Source organism: Physeter macrocephalus, chromosome 2 (genome assembly GCF_002837175.3).
Source record: "Physeter macrocephalus isolate SW-GA chromosome 2, ASM283717v5, whole genome shotgun sequence".
NCBI lineage: Eukaryota > Metazoa > Chordata > Mammalia > Artiodactyla > Physeteridae > Physeter > Physeter macrocephalus.
Genome location: NC_041215.1, coordinates 41,964,906 through 41,983,748, shown reverse-complemented (window position 1 = coordinate 41,983,748; position 18,843 = coordinate 41,964,906). Strand labels below are relative to the sequence as shown.

General features: G+C 52.6%; 3 protein-coding genes and 1 long non-coding RNA gene across 11 annotated transcripts in view; 1 reads left to right on the top strand and 3 right to left on the bottom strand.

Annotated features, from left to right (window-relative positions):
* TMEM163 (transmembrane protein 163) overlaps positions 1–13,599 on the top strand; it is a 287,547-nt gene extending 273,948 nt beyond the window's left edge. The window contains exons 6-8 of the mRNA XM_024122336.2: positions 2,919–3,030; positions 11,483–11,624; positions 13,032–13,599. Of these exons, the coding sequence (XP_023978104.1) occupies positions 2,919–3,030; positions 11,483–11,624; positions 13,032–13,092 (315 nt within the window). The 3' untranslated portion in view covers positions 13,093–13,599. The remainder of the gene's footprint in view (positions 1–2,918; positions 3,031–11,482; positions 11,625–13,031) is intronic.
* On the bottom strand, positions 1,210–10,486 carry LOC114483968 (uncharacterized). The gene is made up of 4 exons (XR_003676321.2): positions 10,068–10,486; positions 3,437–3,792; positions 2,537–2,682; positions 1,210–1,673 (listed from the first exon to the last, which is right to left on the bottom strand). It is a non-coding gene; the product is annotated as an uncharacterized lncRNA (long non-coding RNA).
* On the bottom strand, positions 12,273–15,233 carry LOC114488072 (uncharacterized). Of its 2 annotated transcripts, none has more exons than XM_028501682.2 (3): positions 14,669–15,233; positions 14,169–14,538; positions 12,273–13,467 (listed from the first exon to the last, which is right to left on the bottom strand). In XM_028501682.2, exons 1-3 carry the CDS (start codon positions 14,690–14,692, stop codon positions 13,178–13,180), a joined length of 684 nt encoding a protein of 227 aa, XP_028357483.1. In that variant the 5' UTR covers positions 14,693–15,233; the 3' UTR covers positions 12,273–13,177. The 2 variants fall into 2 exon arrangements, with proteins under 2 accessions (XP_028357483.1, XP_028333123.1); XM_028477322.2 differs by having other exon boundaries at positions 14,169–14,427.
* A 57-nt stretch (positions 15,234–15,290) lies between these two features.
* MGAT5 (alpha-1,6-mannosylglycoprotein 6-beta-N-acetylglucosaminyltransferase) overlaps positions 15,291–18,843 on the bottom strand; it is a 32,643-nt gene continuing 29,090 nt past the window's right edge. Inside the window, exons 5-6 of one of the 7 annotated variants that reach the window (XM_028501655.2) lie at positions 16,237–17,080; positions 15,291–16,003 (exon numbers count right to left, since the gene is read on the bottom strand). The gene's annotated coding sequence lies outside the window, so the exon portion shown is untranslated. Of the gene's footprint in view, positions 17,081–18,843 lie in introns of all 7 variants that reach the window. The other 6 variants (XM_028501657.2, XM_028501658.2, XM_028501663.2 and 3 more) reach the window with 6 other exon arrangements.

Genomic DNA, 18,843 nt, shown 5'->3' with positions numbered 1-18,843 from the left:
GCACGTGGGATCCTCCCAGACCGGGGCGCGAACCCGGCTCCCCTGCATCGGCAGGCGGACGCGCAACCGCTGCGCCACCAGGGAAGCCCTCTCTTACGTTTTTTTTACATTGCACCGTGTGTGCTTCTTTCTAGGTAATAAATTCCCTATGTTTCTTTTATAGGGATGCTTACCATACTTTGGGGCTCACCATTAGCACCTGGCGTGGCTGTTTGGTGGAATAAGTGAGTGTGTGGGTAACGCATTTGGGGCCTTTAATAACAGTTGCTACGTTTTATTGCACATCAGCTGCCTGCTGGGGGCTGTGGGTATCATACTGCTCTTTCTGGAAGAGAGAATTGAAATTTGAGAGCTTGGGTTTGTTTCCCCAGTAAGCAATGACGTCTAGGTTTGAGCAAAGATCTGCTGGCGGATCACTGCCCTTTGTCAGCCAAGCCCCCGTTCAGCAGTTTGCTCCCCGGGTTAGCAGACCCAGGGGAGGACCAGCAAAGCCATGCTGGCTCTTCTCAAGGTGCATCTGGGGGTGGGAGCGGAATCTCAACCCCCCAGCTCCCTGGGACCTAGATAGGGTGAACACAGCCTTTCTGTATCTCTGATCATGTAGGGGTGAGGGCTTTGCCAACAGATCGGGTGAAGCCAGAAAGGTTTTAGGCATAGGGTGAGCAAAGTGAGACTTCACCTTCTCAATCTGGGGCCTCACAGTACTTAAGGGACTGCCTCAGTCTCCCAACTTAGGCTTTTTAAAAAATAATTAATTAATTAATTGATTTGGTTGCACCGGTTCTTAGTTGCTGCAGGCGGACTCCTAAGTTGCGGCATGTGAACTCTTAGTTGCGGCATGTACGTGGGATCTAGTTCCCTGACCAGGGATCGAACCCAGGCCCCCTGCATTGGGAGCGTGGAATCTTGGCCACTGCGCCACCAGGGAAGTGCCACCCACTTAGGCTTTTTGAATCTTATCCGCATCTGGGTCTATGTTGGTACGTGATTCCTTAATCATGTTTGCCTTTTTTCTTACGGGCACCCTCTCCCATAATTAGACTGAGTTTCTGCACGAAGAGAGCTTGGATTTGGGGGTCCTTCCCCACCGCCCGCCCCCGTGGCCCCTGGTGCATTAACCTCATGCACAGCAGGGACTGGGGATCCGTCCAGAGGCCAGGTTTGGCACAGTCCTTACTGGTCATTTGAGGAAGTGAAACTTCAGTGAGGTGATTATTTTTTAAAACTTCAAAATTTGAAATAACTTCAGATTTATACATCAGTTATAAAGACATTACAGAGGGGTCCCATATTCCCTTCCTCCAGCCTCCCCTAAGGTTAACGTCTCACGTAGATAACCAGGGTGCCATTACCCAAACTAGGGGATGACAACACTATTAACACAACTCCAGCCTCTGTGCTGATTTCTCCAGCTTTCCCATGTAATGAACCTTTTCTGTTTCTGTGGCATTTCGTCCTCCCATCTCCTTAGCCTCCAATCTGTGACAATTTCTCGGTGGTTCCTTGTCTTTCACGACCTTGAAATTTCATGACCTTGACATGTATGAAAAGTAGCGCTCAGGTGTTTTGTAGACTGTCCTCAACGTGGGTTTGTTTGGTGGTTTTTCACGATTCAACGGAGGTTATGGATTTGGGGGTAGAACACCCAGAGGCCTTCTTCTTTACGTCCCATCCTATCCGGAGGCACATGATAGCAGCATCACTTATGCATGGTCATGCTCATCCTGATCACTTACTGGGTTTCCCCCCTGTAAAGTCACTACTTTCCTCTTTTCTGTGTTCTGTTTGTTAGCTACGAGTCATGAGTCCAGTCGACGCTCGGTGGAGGAGGGCATTAAGCTGTGCCTTTTTGGGGAGGGAGTAGCACAGGATTTGTGGACATCTGTTAAAACCAACCACCATTGATCAGTGCTGTGGAGGAGGTGCTTTTTGTTTTTGCTTTTTTGCTGCACCGTGTGGCATGTGGGATCTTAGTTCCCTTGGGGGAGATGCTTTGATGCTTTGCAGATACCCTGTTTCCAGTAAGGTGATTTTTCAGATCACTTTGCTGAGTTTTGAACCCGGGGAAACAGGCTGTCTTCCCTCTTTCCCAGCTTTCTGTTATTTGACTAATAAACAGCTTAAGGAATCCTATTTCTTTGAGTATATATGATGCTTTGTGAGATTTCTGCTGGCAGTGGCATTTTAATATTGGGGAATCTGGAGGCTGTGTTTCATGGGAGTGATGCCTGGGAGCCCGAAGCTGAGAGGCCCTATGGGCCCTGCTGTCAGGAGATAGATATAGGCTACTCACTTTTGCATATGTGACTCGTGCATTTGCTTGCAAAGGTAAGCTAACAACTTATAGGAAGTGCTAAGATAAAACATCAATAGCGGACTATATTTTTAGATACCTTTTCCCACCTTGAAGGCTATATTTGAACTTCCAGTTGCTTGTGTGAAGTTAAGGAAAAAATATGGTTGTAAGTCGCTCCAGCCATAATGGACCCCATGGCAAGTTCAGCTGGGGCTGTTCTTAGGCCAGTGGTCTACTTACATGTTCCGGACTTTGCAGTCAGCTGCTTTTTGACTTCTCCGTGGAAAACTCTACATAGAAGTCACTGTTTTTAGCATTTGACCAACTCCGTTATTGATCAGTGATTGCCAACCATTTGGGCAGAATATAGCGGGAAGGGGAACCTCCTACGGGAAAAGAAGTCTGTAATCGGTTTCTAAGGAAATATAAGTCTGGATTATTTGTTTTTGATCATCTTTTTCGATTCCCAGTGACACAGGTAACTGAGGTATAAAAACAAGCAATATACTCCACCTGGTGGCAGCATACTCCACTGATGATTTGTTCTGGGAACAAAGGCCAGTGGTTTGCAATCTGCTCTAGCCTGAGCTGAACTGTTGAAATCTGGAACTTTCTCTTCTAGGATGATTTCCTGTTCAGCGTCTCCATTTTAAGTGGGATCCTTTGCAGCATCCTGGCTGTGCTGAAGTTTATGCTGGGGAAGGTTCTGACCAGCAGAGCCCTCATAACCGATGGTGAGTAAGGCCAGTGTGTCTAGGGGCTGAGCTCACAGTGAGGGAAGGTGCTGTTTGGGTCACTTTTAGCTGCTCGTCTTGCAGAAGAGCTCAACAATTTGGAATCTGTTTCTCACTGTCCTCCCCTCCACCCAGGCTGTTTAGTGATTCTCAGGGTTTCCTATCAGGGCAGATGTCTTGTGCCCTAGGAATTGAGTACACTCTTCCTGAATCACCTCCACCGGGACCTCCTACCAGGGTGGCTCACGGCTCCCCAGGCAATCATGGAGCACAAAGGGCTTCCCAGAGCCTTGCATTTGATGTGCATTGCTCCAAATAAAAAGTAAATGTCTTCCCTGGATTCTGTGCAGGTTTCCGTGGTGAATGCTCCACGCCCATTTCCCCCTCCAGCTAGTGAAACGCTTACCTGGGAGTTCAAGTTGCAGTGACCAGGGCTTCGCCAGGGAAATGAGCCGTTGTTCTCTGCTTAAGACCCAAACCAGGCGGAAGTGCCCCTCTGTGTCCTGTGGGTCAGGAGGAGCTTCCTGCGTGGCGTTTGGGCTGACAGAGAGGGATGTGTGAAGGTAGAGAAAGCACGTTTCCGTTTTTGCAGACTAGTGCTGGCATGTAAACTAGAAACGTGATGGACACTACTGCCTGGCTGTCTTCTTTTTCTTTATCCTGGGACGTGTGAAGTTTCTGGGGGTGGGGAGTAGGGACCTGAGCCCCTGTGCCCTGGGGTGGGAGGTCCAAGGGTAAAAGCTGGTGGATTGGTGGATATGCCTGCACAAAGTAGAGCAGAGGTTGTTAGGTCTCTCTCTCTCTCTCTCTCTCTCTCTCCTCTCTCTCTCTCTCTCTCTCTCTCTCTCTCTCTCTCTCTCTCTCTCTCTCTCTCTCTCCCTCTCCCTCTCTCCCTCTCCCCCTTTCTTTCTTTCTTTTTTTTTTCCGACTACGCTGCACAGCCTGTGAGATCTTAGTTCCCCAACTAGGGATTGAATCCGGGCCCCAGCAGTGAAAGTGCTGCGTCCTAACCACTGGCCCGCCAGGGAATTCCCATGATTTCTTTTTTAAGGAAAGAACCACTCCCTCCTCCTCAGATTCTCAGAGTTCTCTCCTATGTGAAATACGTGGGTGCAGTCACGTGTGGGTAGCTGTTATCCGTTGAGGACGGGGCGGATGGCAGTCAGAGGGCCCTTCTCTCCCAAGTGACGAGCATGGTGACACGGTATGGACTTGGACTCCCCATCCTGTGCTGATGCCCTGCCGTGTGTGGAGCTGGGCTTTTGTGCGGTGGGGCAGGCAGGCAGGAGGTCACAGTGATGCTTCCAGGATTGGGGGAGAAGTGTTCACTCCCTGTGAGTTTTGTGGTCTGGTGTTTTTTAAGCTGGAAAAGAAAACGCCTCCTTTGGCTGTGGAATCCTCCTTTTTTTAGGAATGAGAGCACAGGCGGCCTTGTGCTGAGAGCATTAACCAGGAGTTTAGGTGTGGGTTCTCCAGCCACCTTCGAGGTTCCTTTCTGTTGCTCTGAGGGGCACAGCTCTGCCTGCACCCTTTAGGCCTGAACAGAGCAGAGGTCTGGCTGGACCTTGAATCTCCAGCGACGTGTTCTGTTCCTTCCTTTCCAAGTCTCTTTACCTTGCACACGAGGGACGGGAAGGCAGGCCTGGGGGAAGCTGCACCCGTCAGCACAGTTTTCGGGGCTCCGGGTGGTGAGTACCCAGCAGGCATTCCTCTGTCTGCCCTGAGTTGATCCCTTAAGTCAGAGAGCCCCTCTGACTTACAGATATCAGCACTTTCTGTATTCAGATGATTGCAGCCGAGACACTGGGCCGGGAGCCTGAATGTGGACCCAGCAGTCAGACCTTCCTCCCAGGCCACGAGGCAGGAGGCCCTGTCCCCTCCCTACCTATGACCACGGGGCTTGACCCCCTTCTTCTCAGAACAGTGGGTGCCCCTCCCTCGACTGGTGACTTCAACTAACTCCGTATAGGCGTTCCAGATGCTGTTTCTATTTAGGCTTCACTTGTTCTTACGTCCCACCATTTTGTATGGTATAAGAGAAGCCCCTGATGAGAAGTATGTGTTTTCTAATGAAATAACTCCTGATGTCATCATTTTCACATACAAAACCATCCACATGCATAAGCAGTACTTCCATCCTGCTCTTGACCCAGGGAGAAGGGTCATTACAAAGAGAAGTGGATGGTTTAAGTGAAAATTGTTCCACCGACAGGCGGAAAGCCGGGGACAGGCACTCCTCGCGCAGAGGAAGCCGAGTTGGGAGGGAGCCTGGGGCATCCGCGGCGTGAGAGGAAAGAGGGGAGGATGAGGGGCCCCAACGAGTGGGCGAGGGCAGACCATTCAGGACGTTAGGTCAAGTGTGGGATTTTGGATGTTTTGCTAAATGTTTAAACAGACGAGGTGACATGATGGATTTTTTAAAAGAGACTTGTGGCCATCAAGGTAGAGAACAGAGCGGAGAGGCCTCAGGGAGGGGAGAGGTCTCTGGGGAGCCCTCGGGGTGGTGGCCTGGGTCGGGGGTGGGGATATGGGGGAATGGAGGAAGGGTCGGTGATATTTATAACATGGGCAGGGCTGGGGATGAATTGGCTGTGGAGGTTGAGGAGAGACAGACAGGCAGAGCAAGACAGAGGGCGCGATTGCAAAGAGCTGAGGCAGCACCCAGGTCCCCTAGCCAGTCGCCTATGAGGGCTCCCTCCCCGCCATCAGGGGGCGTGGTTGGCGCACTCTGCAGTCTCCCGCTTGGTGGGAGTGTCAGCTAAATAGGCGGCAGTAATTACAGCCTCCTGCTAATTGCCTTGTCTGGGATCCCGATTTTCCTCATTCATTGATTAGCAGAACTAGGGAACCATCCGTAAGTATCTCCTCTCTGTTCTTCCCTCACGTGGGGAGGTCGGGGGCTGGCTGGGCTTTGGGAGCCATGCCTGCCTGCCGTTACTGTTGGTCGGGCCCAGGGCAAGGGGCCAGGCCAAGTGCGTTCTCTCCAAGCCCAGCCAATCGCTTCTGGTGCTGGGAGGGAGGGAGGGCGGGTGGGTCTCACCTGTCACCTGGCGAGGCGGCTGGTTGCTAAGCTGGAGCTCTGTGTGGACCGGGCCAGGCTGCGCCACCCTGTTGGTGGAGCAGTTTTCACTTATACCGTCCACTTCTCTTTGTGATGACCCCTCTCCGTGGTTCAAGAGCAGGATGGAAGTACTGCTCCTTTGTCCCTGGGTCGTGCCCTTACAGTCAGGAGGCAGATCTTCAGGGGAATGGGGACGACAGGGTGCGGGTAAATTCCAGACTTCCCTCCCCACGCTGTGCTGTGCAGCGCAGGAAATCATGTCTGGTTGGTTTTCTTGCTTTGGATATTTAGGCAGCATGCGATCATTGCTATCAGAACTAGGCTGAAGCTGGCTTTGTATTATTTAAGGCAAAAGGATTTGGGGCAGCAAGTTAATACTACAAATCAGACAGAGGAAGATTGTGGAAAGGTACCTGGGGGGAGTTCTGAACGAGGGGCTAGCAGCCAGGCTCCAGTGCTGCCCGCAGGACAGCTGGAAACCCGAGTTAAGGGGCCTGGGTTGACTGTTCTAAAGTATCAAGAGTCTGTGGTTGTTTTCAAGTACATGAACAACTTCGAGTCAGAATTTCCTGCATAAAATTAATATGTGCTTAATTACACAGATTCTTGTCTACTCATCAAAGCCAGACTGTTAAAGCCTCTAATCAAGATCGCCTCAGACATTATTTTGTTTTCTAAGATGATGACAGGGTTTATTTTTGGCAAGAGCCCTGGTTTTAACAGGCAGATAGAACAAGCGTATGGGCCTGGGTGGGGTGGGGAACAGCGGCCCAGAGGTGAGTGACCGGTGGGGCCTTGTGTGCCTCGTTAGGAAGATGGGTGGCCTGTGGGCTCAGTGTTCTTCCTGGGGAGTAGCTGCCGCTCGGAAGCCTCTAAAATTCTGAAGGAGGCGGCAGGGTGGGTGCAGAGTCGTCCCCCAGTCTGGGTGTGCTGTTTCCCTGCACAGGCTCATAAGAGGTGCAGCTGAAATGGGCCAGGCTCCGTCATAACCACAGGTGGGCAGAGTGGAGCAGGTCAGAGACTCCTGGAAGGTATGGGTGAACAAGGTGAAAGTTCCATCAGCTGTGAACCATCCGGAGTCTGCATGGGGTGGGTGGGTCCCCCCACTGTCGAAAGGGGAGGCTGGTGGGTCCTTGGCTGGCAGAGCCCGGTGACTTGGTGGAGTGAGTGGACATCTAGTGGCTGTCTGGGGGAACCTCCCACCCTCTGCAGCCTTTCTGAGCTCCTCTGGGCTTCTCCGGGGGCCCCGGGGGCCCACTGGTACCCACGATAAAGATGGAGAAAGAAGAGTGAAGGATTCCAGTCTGCCCTGGGGCAGCAGCCATCTCCAGCTCGTCTCTGCCTTTTTCCTGTAGCCACCCCCCAAAACAAAATTCCCCCAACTTGATGCCTGAAGGGTAAACTCCAGCCCAGGTAGCCCCTTGACGGAGTAGTGGTCTCCGTGGAAGCTTTTGGTGGCCTTCTGAGAAAAAACGTGGGCTGCAGAGACTTTTTTTTAAGAGGACTGGTCTGATTCCATTTGTTAAAAAGAACAGGGAGATTCAAGGGACAGCCAGACGCAAGAGGGTAAATGCCAGCCTCTTCTAATGGGAGAGGGGAAATATCTTGATGATCCTGATGTATCAGAAGACAGGAGAGAAATATGGCCTCCCCCGTCTCAGAGTGGACCCACTGTCCCCCTCCTTGGGGAGAGATGGAAGCAGAATTGAGGGTGTGATATGCAGAGGCCAAAACCATGGGCAGGACAGAGAGGGGGGAGTTCCAAAGCGCTTTGCGTGCGAGGAACTGGGAGAGACTCTGCGGTGACAGAAGGGCGGAGTTGTCAGCTACATGAGCTGCATGGCGAACAGAGATGGGGAGCATGCTGAGTGCTTTTGGAGGAGCTACGGAAACTAAAACTAACGACACAGGGGCCTGGGTTGCAGCCTTGTCCCGGGGCGGCCCTGAGAAGGGGAGGCCAGGACGTAGCATGGGGAAGGGCGCCTGTCTCCTGTCGGTCGAAGGTGGAAGGCTTAGAGATTTGGCCTTGGGACCTGGCACTGGTGGGGCACATGTCAGGTGAAGCTGATGCCAGCCCTGCCCTCCCGCTACCCCCAGGGCACCCAGAGAAAGCTCTCTGTCAGGTCTGCTGTCTGCAGTGGAGGCCTTGGGGGAGGGGTAGAAGTGCTCCCTGTGGACAGTGGGCCGGGATCCCCAGGTAGACACGGCAGGGCAGGTGGAGGCCCCGCCTGGAATAGCCCTCACCCGCCGCAGGCGCCCAGCAAGTTCCAGCCCCTCTCTCCACCCAGTTCCCTGGACAGGCCTCTGGAGGATATGGTCCCCGGTGGCAGGAAGGTGGAGGGGTTCGCCTTTGCTAACCCATGTCACCTGTATTGAGGTGAAACTGGGTTGGAAGGCTCACCTTGTGGAGAGCCTCAGAAGCCAGTGGGGAAGTTTGGCTCTCCAGGGGGCCCCAGCCCACACCCTGAGGTTCAGGGGTAAATCCTCCACCTCTCGTGGGGGCTGTCTCCCCAGAGCTCTAGCCGCAGGCCCGCCTCAGCAGGGAGGCCCCCAGAGCCTGGGCAGCGGTGGCTTCCTCTCTCCCTCGGGACGGCCCAGCCCGGCCGGTGGGAGTCCATGACTAAGGCCATGTCCATGCCTTCCCCTCCCCCTTCCCTCCATCTGTTAACTCAGTATTTAATGCAGCCATCAGTCGAGTCCCCGAGAAGTGCCAGCCCCTGTGCTGGGACTTGGAGCAGAGCAAGGAGAGACACAAAACTCCCGTCCTTACGCCGGCATTTCTGGTGGGAAAGAGAGGGATGTCTGCAAAAAGAAAAATGGTAAAAATGTCATGTTAGCGAGAGCAGAGCCCCGGAGAACCTCGAAGCAGCAGCAAGGGCGCACCGCTAGGTGGGTGTGGCTGGCGGAGGGAGGAGCCGCCTTAGGGGCTCTGAGTCCAGGCTGGGGAGGCGGCGTGGGAGGCCCCAGGACGAGGGGTCCGGCCGGCGGAGGGGGAGGCCGGGGCTGGCGGCTGCAGGCGGCGGCGTGGCCAGAGGGGGGAGGAGGAGCGGATCGGCGGGCCTGGTGCGGCCGAGGAGGGAGGGGTTGGTCACCACAGGACTCGCCCACCGTGGAGAGTCTGGATGGTTTTCAGAACTGGGCTGCTGGTCGCTACAGAGGTCAGTCTGGCTGCCACGAGGGGAATCATGGTGAGGATGGGGGATGCGGGCAGGGGGTGGACTGGAGGCGGGTTTCGGGGGTGACACTTGGCAAGAATGACTTGATGGGTGGACGAGATTCGGGATGTGAGAAAAGTCCAGGCTGGGCTCCTAGACGTTTGGCTTCAGCAGCTAGGCGCACGGGGGCGCTGTTTACAGAGAGCGTGGCCGGAGGGTGAGTCTTTGGGAGGCAGCAGTGTTTGCTCGGAGCTTGTTCCGTTTGAGATGCTTAGATGTCTGCAGCGGAGGGGAAAGGTCAGGACGCAAGAGAGCTAGGGAGATGCTGGCTTATGGGATGGAGGTGAGAACCTGGCCGGAGAATATAGGCGGAGGAAATGTTCAGGGGACTAAGCCAGGCATGCAGATGGGGGCGAGGAGGAGGGTCTAGCAAAGGGGACTGAGAAGGGGCAGCTAGAGTGCAAAGAGGGAACGCAGCAGAGCGCAGTCACTTGAGGCTGAAGAGACGTGTTCTCATTAGGAGGGCGTACGATGGGGACGAGGCGTTACCCACGGCCTGTGGCAGCCGGGAGCCATCCAGGACCAGGGCAGCACTGGGGGGACGGAGGGACCCGAGTGGGAGGTGTGATGGGGTAGCCAGCTATCCAGGGAGTTTTGCAAAGGGCGGTCGTGAAGGGGGATCGTGTGGTGGGTCAAGGAAGGAGGTGGAGGTGGGTGATGATGCTAAGACTTATCCCAGTGGGAGTGACCCAGGAGAGGGAGAAGAAATTCAAGAGCAAAGCCCTTCAGTGAACAGGGATGAAGGCGCCAGTCTTTCTTACGTAGGAATGGCAGTAACTGGAGAAGCAGCTGAGTATGTGAGGGCAGCAGGCATAGGTGGGTGCTGTGGACTTGGTGTTGGGAAGATGAAGTGTTGGTGTCTGAGCCTGTGTGCTCTAAGAAGTACAAGGCCGAGTCCTCAGCTGAGACCTGGAGTGGGGAGATGATGGAGATTTGAGGGGAGAGAAGAGGGTGTGATGCAACAGGCAATCAGAGACGTCCTTGCAGGCCCAGCTTCATCTTGGTCCCATGGTTGAGGGGCAGCCTGTTGAGGTCTACCCCGTGGATCCTGAGAAAGGGCTTGGCCTAAGTCTTTACCCTACACTCTTCTTCCTCTCCCCCAGCTCTTCATTTAGAACACCCCACACCCCCGCGGTGGTGCAGCCCACAGTGAATGCATTTAAGGTTATTCAGCAGAAGCCTGGCGCCTTTACCCAGGCGGAGTTGCCAGGGCACGGAGCAGGCCTGCTGTCAGAGAGGTTACTGGCCTGCATGGGCAGCTGCCAGGGGACCACCGGGCAGCGTGGACCTGCACCTGCTCTCAGGCGCCAGTTATGCTGGGGCAGGCGAGGAGCCTTGTGGCTCACGGCACGGCGAGACCCCAGGAACCCCTCTAAACCATTCCCTTCCCATGTGGCCTTGGAAAACCCACAGGTAGACTGGAAGTGCGATGCCTCAGTCGCGGGGACCCACTGAGGTGACGTGTGTGAAAGGAGACGGTGATCAACGTCTGTTAGCTCCAGTTCTGGGTGGGTTGCCCTTTCTGCAACCAGGTAGCTAATCCTAGTCTTTGCATTTCCTTCCTGGAGAGTCAAAAATCCTTGGGTGACTTAGGAGACACGGCAGAGAAAGAACATGGGTTCAGGCAGAATCCCAGCCCTGCGCCCTCTCAATCTGTACAACCCTGGTCAGTTTATTAAACCTCACTCACTCCGCTCAACTTAGTTTTCTCATTGGTAAAACGAGGGTGATAACCTGACTTCACAGGGTTGAGACGATCCCAGCTCTGTACCTGGCCGGCAGACACTGGACAGATGTGAGTCACTGAGTATTGAATGTCCCCTGTGTGTTTGGCAGGCCTGGTGCCCCTGCCCCTCTGGAGACCTGTGTTCCTAGGGCATGGGAGGGAGACGACAGGAACCATACACAGGCTGTCCCCTGGGCATGGTGCCTGGCAGGGGATGGACGGTGAGGGTGACAGCTCCATCCAGGGAGGTCTCTGGTGACATGTGAGCAGAGACTTGTCAGACCATGTGGGTGTCTGGGGTGGTGGCTATCACCCGAGAAGTGCTTCTGGAACATCCCTTCCAGTACACGTTCCGGGATGCAGAGGCATGCCTGGCATTTGGGTAGTTTTCCTGGTGGCTAAGCAAGTTCACTGGGCACTGCCCTCAGGCCCTCTCTGCTTCTCTTCCAGGGTTTAACTCCCTCGTGGGGGCCGTGATGGGCTTCTCCATTCTTCTGAGCGCCGAGGTGTTCAAGCACAACTCGGCGGTCTGGTACCTGGACGGCAGCATCGGAGTGCTGATTGGCCTCACCATATTCGCCTACGGGGTCAAGTAAGTGCTGTTTCCTCTTTGCTCTCCGGGCGGCCACGGGTGCTATACTCCCCACCCCTGACGATCGTGTCTTGGGATCGTGTCTTGTACCTGGGACCCTCTCGCCCCCGGGGGAGGTCAGGAGACTGGAAAAGCCCCCTGCAGCCGTCACGTACTCTGGTGGCTGCAACAGAAGTGAGGCAAGGACTTGGACCCAGGGGCCTAGGCTTTCAGCCACAAAGGGTCCGCTTTTGTCTGCTGTCTTTATAGTTCACCGAATGGTCCTCCCTTTTTAACCCTTCGTGCCTAAAGATTTGTGCCCCTTTCTTTCTCTATAGTGAGGGTCGCAATGATGCACCGGGGAGGCGTTTGTGGGGGTGTCCTCACCCTTAAAGCCCCCTCTGCCACCTGCTACAGATGCCGGGACCTCACACTTAGAGAACTTTTTACAAAAGGGACTCGGTGCAGAAGGGCTACGTGTAGAGTTGGTTCTAGCCCAGCCTGAGGCCTCTCACTGAAGAAGTGCCCAGCAGGCATCGCTGGCTCTGCATCCAGCATCTAGGCTGGAGTGGGCCTTTGAAAAGAGAAGTTTCTCAAAGGCGCTGAGCTTTTAAATGTTAACATGCTTCCTCTCTCCCACTACGATGGCTATAATAAAAGAGAGACAGTCAGAGTTGGTGAGAAAGTGGAGAAATCAGAACCTCCATATCTTGCCTGTGGGAATGTAAATTGTTCAGCCGCTTTGGGGATAGTTTAGCAGTTCCTCAAAATGTTGTTAAACACGGAGCCGCCATTTGGCCCAGCAATCCCACTCTTTGGTATATACTCCAGCGAAACGAAAACACACATCCTCGCAAACACCTATGCGTGAACATTCACAGTGGCATTATTCGCAGTGGGCAAAAAGTAGAGACAACTTGTATGCCCAACGTTTTAAAGAACCCAAATGTCCATTAACTGATGAATGGATAAATAAAATGTGGTAGAGCTATGCAGTGGAGTATTTGTTCAGCCATAAAAAGAATGAAATACCGACTCATGCTACTGATGGGTGGATGAACCTCGAAAACACGCCCAATGAAAGAAACCAGTTACCAGAGGCTGCGTCTTGAATGATTCCACTTATAGGAACTATCCCCAATAGGCAAATCCATGGAGATTGAGTGTAGGTTAGTGGTTGTCTGTCAGGGGGAGATGGGGTGGGGAGTGACCGCTAGAGGGCACGGGGTTTCTTTTGAGGGGCGATGAAAATGTCCTGGAATTAGGTGGGTGTGATGTTCGCAGATAGTAAAAATCGCTGAATTGTAGGAATTCTATAGTATGTGAATTATATTTATAAAAAACAGAAAGCCCCCATCTGTTTCCCAAGTGCTCAAGCCCAGGGCCGCGGAGGGTCTGTGTTGGGGTGACCGGCCCTTCTCTTCGCAGGCTTCTCATCGACATGGTGCCCAGGGTGAGGCAGACGCGCCACTACGAGATGTTCGAGTGAGGGTGGCCGGGGCCGGCTGCCCTGCATCTGCATGAGGACTGTCAGGACCACGAGAGGTTTCCATGCAGGCAGACGGTACTGATGTTTAACTGAACAATTTCTTTGTGCCCACGGGAACCAGGTCTCCCCAGCAGGTCGGACTGCACTCCTGCCCTCCCTCCACTGCCCCCGCCAAACACCGTAGGACAGTGAGCACGGAGCAGGCCCCCCTCTCCGGCGGGAGGACTGACCTTTTCCATCTTCTGCAGTAAAACGGTTCGTGTGGGGAGGATACGATGTCTGCTCGGTGGAATGCCTCTGTGGTGCTCCCAGCCTCAAATGGATAGCAGCTCCCCAGACCCACCTCCTCGCTCCTCCACGTGGGCCCGGAGTCTCCTGGCAGATTTTGGGAAGACCGTACCCTTTGGTCCCTCAATCCTGTATCACTTCCTAAATTTCTGTCCATGTATTTCATTCATTTCATACTGTTTTACTAATCCTCAATCTAAACACCGGATTTGTTCTAAAGGAGGAGACCATTCTATTTTTAAAGTGCTTCGTGATAGATGTGTGAGCTTTTGCATGGTCGAACTCAGCCCCTGACCTTTTCTTGTACATTCACAACCCGAACGTACGTGTAAACACAGGATCCCTTTTGGAGAGGTGTGAAACTACAGTTTATTTGTAATAAATAATTATATAATCTATCCATATATGTATCTATCTATCTATCTATATGCTGTGTGAAGTGGTAATGGTACATTACAGTCTGTTCACGTCTTAAGGAACAAGCTGTTCTCGGTTTATGCAGCGTTAGGCATAGATTCTGTTAAAGACACACACACAAAAACGGTCTCCCCATGGGCTTCCCTGGTGGCGCAGTGGTTGAGAGTCCGCCTGCCGATGCAGGGGACGCGGGTTCGTGCCCCGGTCCGGGAGGATTCCCACATGCCGCGGAGCGGCTGGGCCCGTAAGCCATGGCCGCTGAGCCTGCGCGTCCGGAGCCTGTGCTCCGCAACGGGAGAGGCCACAACAGTGAGAGGCCCGCGGACCGCAAAAAAAAACAAAACAGTCTCCCCACACGCAACATTCTGTACCTCTACAACTGCTGCTTGTCTGGGTGACGGTGAAGGTTGTCACTGCTGTGGGTGAAGCATGGGTTGTCGGTCGGGGGGTGGTGGTGGTCAGGCTCACCCCCCTCTCAGGAAGGGGAAGAAAGAGAGTAGCCACATACGTCCATGTGGTGGTGCCTGGAGCTGACCCCCGCCCCGGGATGGTCGTGCCCTGCCCCCCAGCTACCTTAGGCTGGGGAAGGGGAGGTGGTGCGGTCCTTTCTATTTCTAAGAGGTCACTGACCTTGGAGAGAAAGGCCTGCTGAAAGCATCCGATTAAACCAACGGCATTTTGTGGCGTGTTTTGTGGGCTGTTACCATGTTGCACAGAAAAGATGATGGACACTGTCCAGGTCTGGGAAACGCAAGATTCAGTAGGTTTCTTTTCTGCAGGTTTTCTCCCTGTATTTACTGTTTAATATAGTTCCCACTGTGGCAGCTATGCTGTGGCATCCCCCAAACTTAGGCACTCAAGTTATGCTCACCTTTCTTGGGGACGTGTGTCCCATCAAACATGCCGGCTGTCTCCCATGGTGTCTCTGCTTTGGGCAGCGACCAGACGGTTCACCAGCTTCAGAGAGGCTGCATCACGGCCCTCCACCATCCCCACAACAAGCCCCTGGTGGGAGCATGAACTTGAACTTCCTTGTTCTCAGGGCCTGTGCTCACGGACCACACTGAGCCCTGGGGTCAAAGTGCTCTTTCTGAAGTGGGGAAACATGTTCCAGGTCTAATAAACCCTCCGATAGCCTCTTAAGGGCTATCTATCTTGCTAGCACATCCTTCAAGATTTTTAAACATCTGACGTAGTACAGTTACCTACAAAACAAACAAACAACAGTCTACTTGCAAACTCAATTCCCTTCTAGGTGAGCGGAGGGCAGGGTGAGTGCTCTGCAATTAGTACTGGTGGGTGTGATGATACAAGGGAAAGGGTATTCCATAGTGAGCCCCCCACCTCCCCAATTCCTTAAACCTACCTTCCCATCAGCATTTTCGGCAGTGTACCTGCAAACGGTGAAATGCAGTCAGTGGCTGCCACCGCTGGGGGATGCAGCTGGACGGGGCCCTGCTGGCGCCCTGGTACCCACCCGCCCCACCCCCAAATCACTTCCATCTGTCACACAAGAAAAGTTTATTGAAAAATAAAGTTCTCCCTAGTTTTCTCTACAACAGTGGAAAACAAAGCAGTGCTCTCTACGCCGGTACAGTACATCTGACAGCAACACCTTATTTGCAGAATCCTGCACTACTTAACCCCAGAAGTGAACAGTAGAAAATGGTTGTACCAGGAGCTGGCTGAAGACACAGACGCGAATGGCCATTAGCTTACAGACATCAAGGCTGTGACAGCAACTACAGCAGAAAGGACGTCACCGTCTCCTTTGGCATAGACTGTTCTGCTCTTGTTCGTCCTGTTCATACCCGGGCAGGCCGGTGAGCAAAGGCGTCCCACGTGTGCTCCATCTCAGCTGTGCCAGAGGGGGCTGCCTGTGCTAGGTTTCTGGCTGGCTGGCCCAGGGAGCCCTCCAGCACCGCAAAGGCTCTGAGCCTCCAGGAGCACCCTTGCCCCCATGGACCCAGACAGGGCACTGCCCGACGCACGGCTGCCCTTGCGTCCCTTTGCCGTGCCTCACCGGATGCAGGGGGCTGGGGGGTAATCTGAAGGCTCCACAAGATCTGGGAAAAATAGAGGAAATGATGCTTTGAAGAAGGTAAATTCCAATCTTAAATGACTGCTGATTCAGTTGAAGAGAATCCAAAGGATCTGAAAAAGACACCGGACTCCAACATATTCCTCCATGTTCCACAAATGCAATCTATGCAGAATAGGGCCAAGATAGGAGAGGAGATAAAATTCTAAACCTATCTAGGGAAGCAAGAGGCTGAAACCAACCCCCACCCCCGGAAAAAAAAAAACCAAAAACACAAACTGACATTCAGGTGATCTGGGGAAACATCATTAAGCCCCGAGCAGCCTCTTGGAGCTCTGAAGACGCCCCCGCCACCCCCATAGAATAACCTTTAATGTGAGAGAAACGTGACAACTAACCAGCCTGGGAGCCTAATCCTCTTGGACTGGACAGTGCAGGAGCCACCCTGGCCAGCAGGGGGCGCCAGAAGGGGCTTCCTGGGGGAGCGATTAAGTTCAATTGGTCATTCCTTTCCCCTTCAATAAAAAACAGAAACGCCTCTATCATTGCATTTCTGAGGAAGATGGGTAACTTTAAGGGGACAGTCTGTCAGAGAATTCATTTTAATTTCCAGCTCACCAAGTTCTGCAAAGAAAAACCCTGGAAGGGTCCAGAAGATAAGAGTGGGGTGCGGTCCAGCATGTGGCCAGAGGTCATCCTCTTATGTTCAGTTTGCTAATTCTTGTGGCCCAGTTCCATCTGGGGCTGAAGTCAGGCATATTTTCCAGTCAGTGCATTTTAACCAGCAGGGTGGACACAGGACTCAGGTGTCTTCCACCACTACGTCCTACAACATGCCATCAACTTGGAGTATTCTCCTGTAGGTACTACTTCTGAATCAATGATAGGAAGTGAGCTCAGCTCTTTCTTGAATTTTATGAAAGGCGAATAACAACAATATTTAACATTTACTAGGGCTTACTATATGCCAGACACTGCTAAACACTGCTAATTCACTGCTAATTCACTGCTAAACTGAATCCTCGCAAAAACCCTAAGTGCTAAGAAAGCTAGGGTAGTTTTTTTCTGCATCGGACACTAGACAGCTAATTTGGCCTTTTGCTATAAAAACTTGGTTTTCCATTTTTTTTGTTGAAGCCCACAAGAAGGAAAGGAACCCGCCCTCCGCTTTAGGAAATTCCTACCTTCCTAAAGAAGTCTTGAGTCTCTCTACATCCATCCATATCTTCACATGAAGGTGCTCTGCAGCCCCATAGGGATGGATGGGGTTAGAATGAAGCCAGTGTGGAAATGAAAATATTTTTCAATAAATAAAACATTCCAGGCTTGGGAGAGTAACACAACAGAGCCTGTCGTTAACAGACCTTTTTTTTTTTAAAATCAAGAATTGGGGGGGGCATGGGAGAGGGTAGCAATGTCCCCATTAAATACACAATCTAGGCAAACCACCTCAGAGAACGGGGTGGCCTGCCTTGGTCTGGTCTAAAAAGCACAAATCCACCCATAAACAGAACAGTTTGTCTACCCGGTCACACTCGTGGCTTCACTACCAGTGAGCTGCACTGGGGTGCCCCAAAGTGAGCTTACCGGGAAGCTGAGTAGTCACTTTTATCGAACCCCACATTTGCCAAAGAAACAAAAAAAGTGGGTGCATGTTTCTTCCCCTTCATCCTGCTAACCAGATGAAGTGGTTTGGGGCCAGTGCTTCCATGAGTTCAGCAGGGCCTGCTTCCCTTCAGTGCAACCCCTCAGGTAGGGCTGGTCTTCTGCTGCGGCCAGACCTCACCAAGCTCCCAGGGTGGCACGTGTCAACCAGCAGTCCCCAAACAAACCCAAAGACCTGGCCGAGCAGCCTGGGAAGGTATGGGCTGGTCTGGAGGAAGTCAGACCTTTTCTTGGGGGTTCTCATGGCTTCATGGGGGTGTATGTGCCCCTACCCTACGGCCCAGGGGGGGCTTGGAGGGCATTTCCGGCACCCAGCCTGAGTTGCCCGCAGTGATGCCAGGGCATGTCCTATCTCCAAGCTGGAGGAGTCTGCTAGCTTCCTTCAACAAAACCCAGATTCCAAAAACCAACCCCACATTCCAAAAACCAACCCGAAAGAAAAGTGAAAAGGCACCTCAGAGAAAAAATAAATATCACCAAAGAAATATCTCCAAACATACAGCAAAACACACAAAAAGTAAACTATAAGCAGTGACAAAACCCAATCTAAGCAAAAATGCAAAAAGCTTCTCCAATTGTACGTGTGCAAATCGAATTACATACAAGAAATAAGTGAGGTGTTTACTGGCGTGAGAAGTGTTTCCCCTTTCAGGAACTTTACTCCCGAAAGTCTTTACATTTCAAAGGAAAGCTTTCTCTCCTTTAATAAATTAAATGTTTTCCCTCGAGTTTTTTTTTTAAGAACTTAGGATCACAGTGGAGGAAAAAAAAAAAAAATCCCAAATCTTTTAGGAAAAAAATGTACGAAAACTAAAGACCAGGCAAGAGATGAGAGATGCTCAGAGCACAAGAAGACATTAATCCTGATTGGGGATTTCTCTCCCCGTGGAATTGTCATTAATTACCAATTAATTGGTTTAGGATTCTATTAAGATCGACATTGGCAAAACCATCGAAGGCTCCCAGCCCACACTCTGAGAGGCGCCTTCCTCTCCCAGGGCAGGCAGGAATCGCACCCCTTCCTGCGCAGGGCAGATGGAGGTCCCTATCCCAATGCCCTCTTGGGTCGCTGACCAGACTTGGGCCACGTGTGTGGAGGCCCGAGAGCCAGTATACATTCAGTGTCGCCGCCTCTGTTCATAATGCCCTCAAGAACTGGAGTGTGGGTTTCTTTGCCCCAGGAGCAGCAGCCCTGCGGGCAGAGAGCTCTGGCTTACTTCCATTGCTGGAAATGGGGGGAAGCCCCAGGAATCTTCAAATGGGGGAAGTGCTCTCCTGGCTGCCTGACCTGAGAGTCCTGACGTGGAGACGAGGAACTCTCCAGAAGGTGGAGAGTCCCT

Bases quoted from the DNA above. Each gene is read 5' to 3' on its own strand.
- LOC114488072 (XM_028501682.2), bottom strand. From the start codon at position 14,692: ATGGGACACACGTCCCCAAGAAAG. The intron at 14,539-14,668 runs GTGAGCATAACT...TGCGTTTCCCAG, and splicing joins GACACACGTCCCCAAGAAAG to ACCTGGACAGTGTCCATCAT. The intron at 13,468-14,168 runs GTACAGAATGTT...AAAATCTGCCAG, and splicing joins GACAAGCAGCAGTTGTAGAG to GAGACTCCGGGCCCACGTGG.